The following is a 12,470-nucleotide window of genomic DNA, read 5'->3' as shown; positions in this document are numbered from 1 at the left end:
AATGATCTTGTTTTCAGCTAATTTAGAAACCTGGTAGGGTAGATTATGCTTGATATATTTCATTTTGTACTAAGAACTATTGCTGCAAGAGAAGAGTCAAATGTTTAATTTACTAGTGTCCATCAAGTCATGTGTGTTAGAGCCAGGCTAGGCCAGAAATACTGAAGCCTCTGATACTTAGTATTTTAAGACTGAACCAACTTATTACTAATAATGACATGTTCTTTTCTAAATTGCTTGTCTTCTCTTCAGGAGCATGGCCGGTTCTTATAGATGATTTTGTGGAATATGCACGACCAGTAGTCACAGGAGGAAAGCGTAAAACTTCCTAACCCTAGACTCATCAAAATGGACTAATTGTGCAGTCTGAACTGCATTAGGTAACAAAGGTTTTTTTTGGCCAATAACTGTGCACACTGTTGCTGGTTTCAGTGGTCATGATGAGACTCCATAGACAAAACTGAAATTCCTCCTTTCTGCCTAAAGAAAATGATGACTGACTTGTGGACACCTCAAGAACAAACTCAGAAGATAGTCCAGGCTGTTTGTAGGCTATTGGCTTCAATTATTGTACTGGTTGTATCATATAGGATGTAGATTTTGCATGATTTTATACTTTGGAGAAGTTTAACTAGAAGCCATTTTATTAAAGTTTTGACAGCACAGCATGCCATTCAGTTCATGATCCAAAATGAACACCAGCAGTTACATGAATAAAACTGTATTATATTGTACTTATACGAAAAGCAGTATTTGTGGTATATAAATTAAATCCCTAAATGAAACTTATGCAGTATGTTGTATTTTTGTAAGACTTAGCTCTGTGTATCTACCCTAATACAGAACTGTAACAAGAAACACTTTTTTTTYCACTTGTTGCTGAGATTTTAAATTTATATTTTTAAGCTCTTAGATGTACAGACTAATCACATCTAGCCTCTTTTTTTTTTCCCTAGTAAGATTAACTTCCTCATCACTATATTCTTGAAGGTCTTGGACACGTTACAGTAGCGTTGCTGAGGAAGGACTGCTGCCCTACATTATGTTGCAAATCCAACATTTTTTTATTAACTATTTCAAAGTAGACCTTAAACAACCAAAGATGCTTTTATAGTTCATGTTTGATTATTGTAATTCAGTTAGTCTTCATTTATGTGTTTTGTTTATTTTATTTTAAATTATGAATTGATATTTAATTTTTTAGATTTTGGTAGCCTGAAACATATCATAAATTTTAGTTAAATGCAACAAGTTATGAATGCAGGTCCTGACATGTCCCACAAAAATAAACAAGAATAAGCCCAAAGATTTATTATAAATAGAGTTAGCTCCTGCTTTGGAGAAATGAGTAGAGGTAAGGAGACTTTATATTACTGATGTTAGCCTCTGGATGTTTTTGTAATAGAGTTATTCGGTAACATTTATTAAAAAAAATGTATATAGATGCAGTATTGGATCGGTTTACAACAAAGCTGAATTTGTTCAGTCATTCTTTCTCCTCTTCTATCAGCTATCTATTATAAAGTGTATGGGGCTGGTCTCTTCTTTCTCAACAGTGTCTTTCAATGCCTAAGCACAAGCAAGTTTTATCAGAAGCTATTGAGCATATTTTCATGCAGGGCTCTTCTGAACACTACCTCATCAGAATGAGTTTGTCATAGCCGCTGTAAAAGTTTGTTAAAGCAAAGAGTTGTTAATGAGTATATACAGCTATGATTAATATATTTTCTGTAATCAGACTTGAATTGATGCAAGAACTTGGGAGATAGTAGTACATTAAGTTATATAATTTATATCTATTTGGATCACATCAGATAATTTAAGTATTTCATGATAGGATACTATTTTATTTTATAGTTGTGAGGATATGAAAACTTATAATGTTCTTCTAAACTCTAATATTTAGGGGTCTGTGTAAGCTGTCAGCTTTTATTTATGTCAATGCAACCTACAAGTTTRAAAGAACATGCAGAGTACAGAAATACTGCCTTCATTCTTTCTCCTACTTGAAAGAATTTTAGTTATGAATGATGCTTGAAAAGTAGAGTGAAGACAGGGTCTGTATTTTAACAAATTAGCAAACTTTTTGTGAATAGTGATATAGACAGCAAGTTACAAATAACCCATGAATGATTTATTATTAGTCTATTTTTTACTCCTCAGGAGTATTTAAAGTGTTATGTCTTGCATGACAGCCACTAGATGTCAGTGTCTCAGCCTTTAAATACTTGTCTCTTTTCTGCATAGAGACATACTAACTAGTTGTTAGTATGTAATATTAACAAAAATTATTACTTAACTACATCTCTTTAGAAAGACATTCATATATGTAAGTCCAGGTATTCTACAGAAGTCAAGTGAAATTTAAAAATAATAATAATATTCTGTTTTTAATGCATTCCATTTACCTGCTCTTCCCCAGTGGGAACAAGTAATTTTCATCTCTCTCCTGTAAGCTTTGGAGGATAAGTGTGTAACATCCAAAAACATCAGCTGCATTTATTCAGCCAAAAGCAATGGAATGCTTCTTATTCAGACAATTATGACTTAAAAATTGTAGGTATAATATAACTGAGCTGAAATAGTTTAATCTATTGGTCTATTATGTAGCTGAATAGTTTGCATAGCATAAGAGCTTGTGAAATGTTTGTTCATGCTGAGAATGAGAACTCTATCAAATCAAGCTAATAATGACCCTTTTACCATTTAAAACAAACAGAATGTACAAAATACYCTCTCTTTTTTTTTTCTTTCCTTTTAACTGAGGAAGAACTACCTGAGGGCACCAAGGTTGCTGGGCAGCTGCGTCTTGCATGTATGTGGGTTTTCTTTCTGTTTTTTTTATTTGTTTGTTTTTCACTTTGCCCATGTTACTATGAGGAAGAATGTGCTCAGCACTCATGATATTTTCTTTCTATACACATACATTTATTCACTTGCTCTTAAGCCTTATTGTAGTGAAGATGGAAGACACCTTCCAATAGAAAAAGACTGGCTAAAATACTCTCTTAAGATGCAGGTTGCTTCCTATCAACCGTGCTATTCCCAGTCTTCTACCGATTAAAACCACCTATATGTTTTATGTTCCCATAAACAATAGTATGGAATACCATTTCCAGGCTCGAGCAGTTATACGTGTAAATGCAAATAACCTGCTTTTAAATGGTGACTTCCATATGTATTTTCATACTTGCTGCTATCCACTGTTCCGCCTTACAGGAGACTCTGACTTTGCTTTTAGGTAAGCTAGTATAGTGGTAACAACTAGGCTGGTAAATTTATTATCATACATGGTACAGAAAACTTTGATTAGGTTTTTCAGTGCTTACAGTGTTAGTTCCTAGATATGCTGTATGTATTTTTTAAAGTTGGTGCCAACTTGTTTGGTTTTACTTCTTAGAGTATTTGAAGCTGAGCCATGGGGTTTGTATTTGCCAGTTCTAAATTTAAATGTAATTTATCATGTATGCCATGCCAAGGAGGGCAAATCTATAGGTGTTTGCTCACGGAATGCACTTGAGAGATTTGCTGCTGAGTAAGCTGTACACATGTAAACTTTGTGGCAATTGAAAAAGGAATAAATGAACTTTCAACATAAAGGATTGAAGTCAATCATGTGGGATGTTTGTGCTTTTTGTCAGCTTTCTGCTTTGGAAGCCTTGCAAAAGCTGGTGTGGTTTTTAGTTCTGTTTTCCAGTTAGTTTATTAGATTCTTGCTTTATTTCATCAGTCAGAAGATGGCAAGGATGCAACACATACATTTTTTGGCAATTATACTTAAAATAAATGTCTATCTGTTTTGCTCAYCTGTATGTTATTTAAAAGCTTGCTGTGTTTAACTGCAGTGCTGGATCTATTACAGGTAGCAACCAAACTAACTGCAGTTTGTGTCATTAGTTCGTACTGGCAATGAGAAGTGTAATTGCAGGGGAAGTCCTACTCAGTCCTGGGCTCCAAGCTCTGTAAGAGAAGCAGCACAGTCAGCTGTCTGTGCAAAGACCTTCAAAGGTATGTATACAACTGTCCTTATTTCTCTTTCTCTGAAAGTTTGAATTAAAATAAAAGCAGYTGTCCTCTGTGCTCTCCCAACTTCCCATCTGTCTCCAGCCTCTGTAATACTACTTGGTACAGCCAGTCTGGTTGTTCAAGTGATTGATTGCCTTCTCTAATGAGCACAAAGGCACCTGAGTATCCAAGAGCGTGAGCAGACACAGCACTGAAACTGTTTGTTTGTGTCAAGATGCCTTGAAGCTTGTTTTACCAACCACTGGATACTCTGGTATCACGTGGGTCGGCCTTCTCCTGTAACCACAAAAATGGCTGGTACTGATACTGGAGCCACGGGAAGCTTGCTCCTTCCAGGCATCAGCACCCGTTGCTTTCCTCAAGTGTCACCGTCCTGGTACAGCCATCAGACAGACAGACACACACACGCATGCACGCACCTTTTTTTTYCCCCCTTCTTTTCTAGAAATCTGTCACATTTGACCTTTTTATCAGTGTGCCATGTGGAATTTTGTTAGGATGGCACCTCCAAAACTAGGCTTTTTTGTTTTAAACAGACAGAAGTGTCTGGAACTGCAGCTGTGTTTTCACCCTCAAGCACAAATTCCAAGTTTCAGACAAGTGCATACAATGTTCACCTTTTTATGAGAAGGGACTAGGGGAAGCTTAAAGGCATTAAAATTTTGATAAATAAGTGACTAGTTATTGGGATCCTCTTGGCTTGTATATATACTTGAGAAACTATACCCATTACATAGACTTTACATAAAGTGAAGTAAAAAAACCCAAGTTCTCTGCAGTGTTAAAGACATTTCTTTTAGGACAGTGGTGTAAAGTGGTTTGAAAATAGTTCACCTCTCTGTTAGAGAATTGAGTCAAAATAGTGGTGGTTTTTTTCCCCAGATCTCAGTAAATGTTTTCTTTATACTTAAACTTTTTTTTTAGTTTTTTTGTTTGTTTGTTTTTGGTTTTGGTTTTTTTTTTTAGTTGTTACATGAACTCTTGCATTCATCTTCTGGCAAAATTAGTATCATTCCTAAAGAAATGATTCTGTTGCTAAAGTGATACTTCAATAGTGGCAAAAGATACAGCTCCTGACAGAAGTCTCAGAAGGTTTAGTAAATAGGCTGAAGTCTAATCAGTAAGCAAAGCAGGAAATCAAATCTCTAAAAAGACCCAGCTGATACCAAGACTGATCTATATTTGTCTAGGATGTGGTTTTGTATCCTTGGAATGGGTGAACTTGGAATTGAGCATTTTGCAAATGGATATGTTGGAATAGCAGGAGCATCGCTCACTGAAGCATTTGGGATGTCGTCTTACTCTTTTATTTAAAATGCTTAATGTCTTGTGGTGACACAGCACTCTTAGCTTGTGCTCTGCTGACCAGTTATATTTTGGGGGGGGAAGGCAGTCCCTGTATAGAGCAAGAGCCCTCTTTTGGGAGGCAGAGAAAATTGTTTCACATCCCTTCAAGTATAGGAGGACTGCGAAGCCAAGTTTCCCATAGGCTGGATGTATGCTTCCGTGTTTTCAGATATTGTTTCAAATATGATTGAGCTGAAATAACAACTTGCTGCCGCCAACAAGAAGTTGCCTTTCTCTTGGCCTGCTCCTCATTCATTTTCTTCTGTATTTTCCCTGCCTGGAACAAGTCATATGGACAGTAATGACAGGAGACCAAAGCTTTACTTTTATCTTGTTTAACCTTTAGAAAATATTTTTGGAAACTATTTGTTCTGCTTTGTTTTTCTCGTCAACAATTTATATAATGAATGCTTTATTTTTCTTAATGGAGTTTACATACTTTGGCTATGTTTCAGATATGCAAGTATGATATTTTACAAATTATTGTCTCATCTTTATTTTCTTGGAGTGTGTGCCTAACTTCTGCCCCAAATGTTTGCCAAAAAACGACCGGAAACACTACATGAAAAAGAGATTATATGCAATTTACAAATTAAAAAAAAACCACTAAATTCTTCATTTTATGTTCTATTTTGTAGACTTGGAAAAATAAAGCTTCTCTGAAATATTAAGGCTAATTTTCATCACAGCTTTATTTCTAACAGCTAACGATTTTTTTCCTGATTTGGGCTGTATTACAAATGGTCAAGTGTACATGCAACAGGGTGGAATGCATGGGAGGGAACAGGGGAGTACAACTGCCAGCCGTTGAGAGGAAGAGAGAAACGGACAAGCTAAGACTAACTTTTCTTATTTTCAGAAAGGAACATTTAATCTGATAAGGCCATTACTAGCCCTCTTTGGTGCTTCAGTAGATGATTTCTATAGTCCTTGATTTGCAAGCTGGAATTCCCAAGTCCTTTCAAATCACAATATTCTGTGCAGTCAAGGGAAGCTATAGCAGGAAACATTGACCTGTAACAGATATCAAACTGGAAGCTACCGCGCATTTGCTTGATGTCCTTTGGGTAAGCTACACCGGCCTTAGTTGTCTGTTCTGAAAACTAAGCGTTCATTTATAGGCATGCTGAGCCTGARGATCAGAATCTTACATTTGCCTCTACGTTATTTAAATGCCTCAGTGCTGGGATGTGATCTCTGTTCCCCTGGCTAATCAGTGCTATGACTTGCACCCGCACAGCTCATGGTTAGCCATCTCTAGAGTCCCATGCCCACATCCACGCTATGGAGTACTTAGCTTCGCATCTCCTCTGATCCCTATATAGCCCTCCTGGCATCCTAAGGCACAATTGCTGGTTTTGAGTGGTTTCCCAGTTCAGAGTGAGAGTRTGTGTGAGGACACACTCTCAGTGTCCCCTGAGTCTCAGCACTGCTGTTAATCAACTCCTAATCATTAAAATAAGGCTGCACAAACTAGATGCTACTTTTACCAATTTTTCATCTTATTTCTTATACTGTAAAATAAGGATGGTGATGCTTCTCTTCCATTCATGTGTTCTTTTTGTGAAATGGTGTTCTTATATGCATAAATTATTCAGTCATGCAACTAACTGCTTACTATTTTGAGTGATGTTAGTAAGATGCATCCTTTACACTTTTGGCCTTTTCCATCCAAATGGCAACCAGTATTTCTTTCTAACAAAGGTCAGGAAAAAAAAAAAAAACTTTTCCCAGCTATTCTTTATCAAAATTAAAGTCAAACCAATCAAAACTTTCTATTTATCTAGGCAAGTTTATATTTAGACTTGTATTTCTATTTGTAAAGTAATAATTTGTGATTCTTTAGGACAGTGCGAATGGTGCCTTGGAACCACAATTTGGGTTTGTCTCAATAAACTGCCCTGGAGGAAGATGTTGAGCCCATACTGCGACATGTTTGTGGGCAAAACGTGTTTAAAAGGCTGCAAGACTGCAGTGGTCAGTCCTTGTTACATTGAAATGTCAGAGGACAGAAAAAACTGTAATGACAGAATAAAGCAAACAATCTCAGAAGTATCAAGTTTAGAAGCATGGTATTAAGAAAATCTCTTCATATGTGAACTTTCCTAGACCTACGGGACACCGTTTAAATACATCTTTCAAAATAATTTCCTTTCAGAGTTTAAGTGTAGGCTGCCCCAGAGCTCTGTCTTAGCAAAAAAATAGTCATTCTTTGCCAGGGAGCTAGGAGATGTGAGATTTAAGTTGGTGTTTTGCTCAGTGTTTATCCAGGGCTGCAGTGAATTAGCAAGATACTCTTGTTATAGATAGAACAGAACAAGAAATTTGTGTCATCTTGGAATCAGATAGCTTTCTGGGTCACTTTTGAAGTCAGTTACAAACTCATCTGAGCCTCTAGTTAACAAAATAGTGCCGTAGAGCATAGTTAGAAATGTGATTTAGTGCATTTTACTAGGTTCTTACCGTGCAGCCCATCGTTCTAGTATTTACTGTGTTTGGAAATGTCTTTTATCACATCCAACTGTTTTCAGTTTCTTGATCAGTCCCCAAAAGGGAGACTGACTCTACCATATCAGAAAAGTGAAGGAAAATATATTAATTTACAAGTTGTTGAATAAATAAACACCCCTGTGGAGGCATCTGTTTTTCTGGGTGTAGAGTTACTTATGCTGGGTAGGGCTAAGTGTTTCCTGGCTTGCTCTACGCTGGGTTGCAGAGGTGATGTTTTTGCACTCGCTTTGTGGGCACGCTCCTGCAGCTTCATTGAACAAAACCCCTGGCTTATGAAATATTTCCTCTCCATTGGGTCTCAGGCAAGAGAAGGCATCTGCAAAGCCAGAAAAGGAAGTTCTTGCCTTATAGAGCGAGCTCTCGGTGGTGACACAATGGCTGATATAAAGTGTCAGGGGAGCTGAGCTGAAGGCAAAGGAACAAAGAAAGATCAAGACTCAGTAGCTGTTTCGCACGGAAGGAAAGTGGAAAGTGTCTCGGGGATGGATAAATTTAAGGCTGCACTTGTCTTGGCTGGGGTAGGCGATGCTCTTGGTTATCGAAATTTCTCCGGAGAAAACAATGTTTTAGGTGCAAAAATCCAGCAGGAGCTGAAGGAAATTGGAGGGCTCGAGAACCTGGTGCTCTCTTCGGATAAATGGCCAGTAAGTGACAACACCCTCATGCACATGGCGACAGCGGAGGCCGTCATCACAGGTAGGTGACAGCGGACTAGCGAATGCAGCTCGGAAAGGAGCGGAGCTGTAGAGCCGCTAGATTTCTTAAAATAAGCCCGAGTGCTGTGGAAGTAATGAGAAATTGTGTCAGGTTCCTAAATGCTGCTTACATGAGCGATAACATACGTATATTAGCTCGCCTTCTAGGTGAGCCTAATCTTGCGAGCATTGTACAAACTAAGGAGATTCRATTTCTTAAGTGTGGAGTAGCTCTGTTTGTTTTCCACAGGTTTATAATATTGATTAAAGCTTCGAGATGAAAATATGGCATGTTCAGCATAATTAAAAAGAAATAAAATAGATTATCTGCACACTGTGCTTCAGGGAATAATGCATCCAATGGAAAGAACCTGCCTAAAACTCTTCTGTAAAAAATAAGAATCATTCTAGGCTCATTTTTAACATTTCTGTTCAGAACTTCAGGTTGGCACAGAGTTGCCCAAACAGCTCTTTCAGACTAAAATCATCAGAACCATCCCATGTTTGCCAGCTTTCAGACAAGCGGTTGCACCTGCAAAGCCAGAAAAGGAACAGTTTGCTTTAGGAGGAGAGTTCTGTATCTTTAGTCCATAAAAATATTTTGAAATGCGATGTTTTATAATAAACTATGTCAAAATAGTGAATGTTTTTAGCATGTGTCTTCTAAAATCACAATAGTTTGAAAAAGCACATTTGTTTTTTCTTAAGGCAGTAGTAGTCTTTTGTAAGATGCCATGATATTTATAGCAACACTCTACCATTGAACCAGGGCTTTCTGAGACCATCAAGCCTGTCATCGAAAGTACRTAAGAAGACTGTAACCGTTCAGTAATATTTTCTCATTTCAAAATGAATCAAACTATCTACCCCTSTAAAAATATTCCTAATTTTTCTTAACTCATTATAATACTGGATAACTAACAATAGCAGAAGCTTACAATATAGCTGATATTGCCAAAGTCAATGGAGTTTCGCTTCTGCTTCTGTTTCACTGCTTTATCTGTCTGCTGCTAACCTGCTCTAAAATTAGTATGTAGAGATCAGCTGGAGAGTGTGTTAGGCACTTCTTGTTTGGCTACTAGCTAACCAATGGTTTAAGGGATAGCTAATACACTAAAGATAAGGGCAAGGTGTCAGCCTATCAAAAARAAAGATGACTAACATATTTCTGAATATAGGCTATGATTAAACACATATCGTATGTTTTCTGCTTGTTGAACTCCATAAATCTGTAACTCCAGAGTAATCAAGCCAGTTAGACTATCAGTATAATAATAAATCTTATTTCTTAAATACAGCAGGAGCACAGCTGTTCTTTAAAGAAATAAAAAAAGTCTCACTATTTCACATTGACTGTGTTTATCCTGGACTCTCATTTCTCTTTCCTCTTTGGATAGTCTTTTAAAAAAGGTCCTCTCATAGACTGGTGAGAAAGTAAAAAGCTATAGTGGGGAATTTTAGGTGTGCAAAATTGCTGAAGTCAACAGAATAAACCTAACGAAGGTGGCAGCGGGTCCCTGCGGCTGAAGTGTCCCTGGCCCYGGTGACCRGCATGGTCATGCCGCAGGGAGCACTTGCTCACTGTTGAAGATGATGGGAGTGTTGACAGGGTCCAGYGGCTTCGTTTTCTTTCTCTACRGCAGTGACTTCAGTGCAGAGCAAACACATATGCTGCAGAAAGAAGAAAGGAGGAGGAAGTTCTTTAAGAAGATACCGGAAATCTGGAACATGACCGACTGAAAAAAAAAAAGAGCAAATATCCTGTCCCTCACTGCCGTTAGTTAAAACAAGATACCACAGGTATCACAAGATATCACAGCTGCTGCCTAGGACCCCTCCTGCAGACAGAGAGAGGGACCTTCAAGGGTATTTCGCATCCTGAGTGATTCTCCCAGCTGCCCCAGCATCCTGCCGAAGGAGCACAGGCTGACGATGCGTGGCCACCTCAGGTCTGGGGTATGCACCCGGGCAGAGGACTCGGGCAGGGGCTGAAGGTTGTGCAGGGAAGTCCAGACATGAGCAAAGATGGCAAGAAAAGAGAGGAACCTTCCGTTCTCTTTAGTGTCTACCGCAATAATAAGCAAATAAGTCCATGCCAGAACATCATCTCTGCTTAAAATTCTATTTTTTTTCATTTTGTAACAACACCCTCYGGGTGATTTTATTTACATCAGTTTATCTGAAGCACAGAGAAGCCATTCAGTAGAGTCACTCAAAGCCATGCCTCCCCGTGCGCTCGCCTCCCCCTTTCCCCCCAGCTGATGTCCCCAGGAACAACCACCCCCAGCAACGCTCTCCAGGCTGAGAAATCCGTGCAGAGCTCTGCCCAGCAAGGAGGGTCCCTCTCCCCATGTGCAGCATTCGCCTTGCGGGCTGCCAGCCGGCTCCAGCAGCCTCTCTGCRTGAAAAGCGGCAAACCCAGGCTATTCACGGGCCAGGCCGTTGCACGCTCGGCACGTTCCAGGTCTGAGCTGCCCAGAGCCCAGGCTCCCCAAAGTCAAACCCCAAAGACTTCCACCCCCCAGATTGCTCCCAGCCTGAGGCTGAGGCAGGCGCCAAGCCCAGGGTGGAGGCCTGACGGTGAAGGACAGGGCAAGTCTGATCTTGGGAGCTGGTTTTGACCAGCACCGCGCTGGCTGCCTGGGAGAGGTCTGAGGATGCTCAAGGCGAGGAGCAGCAGCGGTGGTGGCCGAGCAGAGGCTGAGCTACTGCTCCAGCACAGGCTGAGGCTCTCTGCAGGTTAAGTGGTGGCCCAACCTGGAAGTCTGATCCAACAGCAAAGGATAAACGAAATAGCTACGTTCATCAAGAATTTGTCCCATAAAGAAGGAACAGAAACTTAACACCATCAAAAGCAGGAGAGCTATCGCTCCCATCAGGAAAGCCTTTTCCTTTCTGACTCTAACAAGCACTTAAAAAAAAATAAAAATAATAATAAAAAAATAAAGCAGCCTTCATTTCTAAAGAAATAATTTGTCCTACTGACTTGACAGCTAAGATACCAACCTGACTCCAATACAGGAGTTGTGGTGGGCTTAGGTGGTCCTAACGTGTTAGCGACCAAAGTACCTCTGACTTTGAAGACCATCCTTCTGCAGAAGCTGCCAATCAATAAACTCCACCTCAGCTCACACCCAGGTAGAATGACTCTTTATTTCTAAATCTGAAAGGYTGGTAGCTTCAAAGCCTCTTGTTCCTCTAGGATTTTATGTGGAACAGCTAGTGTATTTGATAGGCTATTTTTTTTAAGTGAAAGGAGGGAAAGCTTGGCTTTATCCTGGATCTTTTTAATTCTTCCATTTACATAAATGGTATTTTAAAGTGGCTCTGGGTTATGGMTGTCCACACTTCGTCTCATATTAAAACTTCTGTGGATCTCAATAAATCATCAGTCTTTGACAAAATGAAGATACTTTTAGAAGAACTTCTCCTACTGTGTTATTTGATTTGTAGGTTGACAGGGTTTTTTTTGAGTGTACTGAAAATACATAAATGGACAAATTCTGTCAGCATCCTTGGTTCTCATTGGTTACAGAATTGCAATAGAAGTCAGTGGAAGCTTCTTCTCAGTGCAAACCGAGGGCAGGACTCTTCGACCCCAATAATATAAATAGTAGAGTAAACAAGCAGTTATACTGAAGAAAAAAAAATGTGTGTTTAACACAGGAAAGACTCCTTAGAAAAGACTGTAGACCTTAGCTGAAGTAATCCATGAACAGCTATTGCTAATGAACATATTCCAGGAAAATGACCTGCTGATAATATTGCAGTCTGTAGGAATTTACTACGATTACTGATCTTTATAAAAGCTCACTGTTCTAGTTACTGTACCGGCATGCCCCTGCATGGGACACCTACAGATTTTAAACAAGCAAATATAAAACACAGGAT

The 12,470-nt window shown here is 39.0% G+C and overlaps 2 protein-coding genes across 4 annotated transcripts in view; both read left to right on the top strand.

Moving 5' to 3' along the window:
- The window catches only part of DCUN1D2 (defective in cullin neddylation 1 domain containing 2), a 28,101-nt gene extending 27,316 nt beyond the window's left edge, over positions 1 to 785 (top strand). The window contains exon 7 of the mRNA XM_085320829.1: positions 253 to 785. Coding sequence (XP_085176955.1) covers positions 253 to 332 — 80 coding nt within the window. The 3' untranslated portion in view covers positions 333 to 785. The remainder of the gene's footprint in view (positions 1 to 252) is intronic.
- A 7,264-nt stretch (positions 786 to 8,049) lies between these two features.
- ADPRHL1 (ADP-ribosylhydrolase like 1) overlaps positions 8,050 to 12,470 on the top strand; it is a 43,921-nt gene continuing 39,500 nt past the window's right edge. For 2 of the 3 annotated variants that reach the window (XR_014897768.1, XM_085320818.1), the window contains exon 1: positions 8,053 to 8,580. Coding sequence is in view for 2 of the 3 variants with exons in the window: in XM_085320818.1 (XP_085176944.1) it covers positions 8,367 to 8,580 (214 nt within the window). In the remaining variant the exon portion in view is untranslated. Of the gene's footprint in view, positions 8,581 to 12,470 lie in introns of all 3 variants that reach the window. The other variant, XM_085320819.1, reaches the window with a different exon arrangement.

This window comes from Rhea americana, unplaced genomic scaffold (genome assembly GCF_003343005.1).
Source record: "Rhea americana isolate MKP2758 unplaced genomic scaffold, rheAme1 scaffold_66, whole genome shotgun sequence".
Lineage (NCBI taxonomy): Eukaryota > Metazoa > Chordata > Aves > Rheiformes > Rheidae > Rhea > Rhea americana.
The sequence above is the reverse complement of the archived record's forward strand: the minus strand, read 5'-3'. Positions and strand labels throughout refer to the sequence as shown.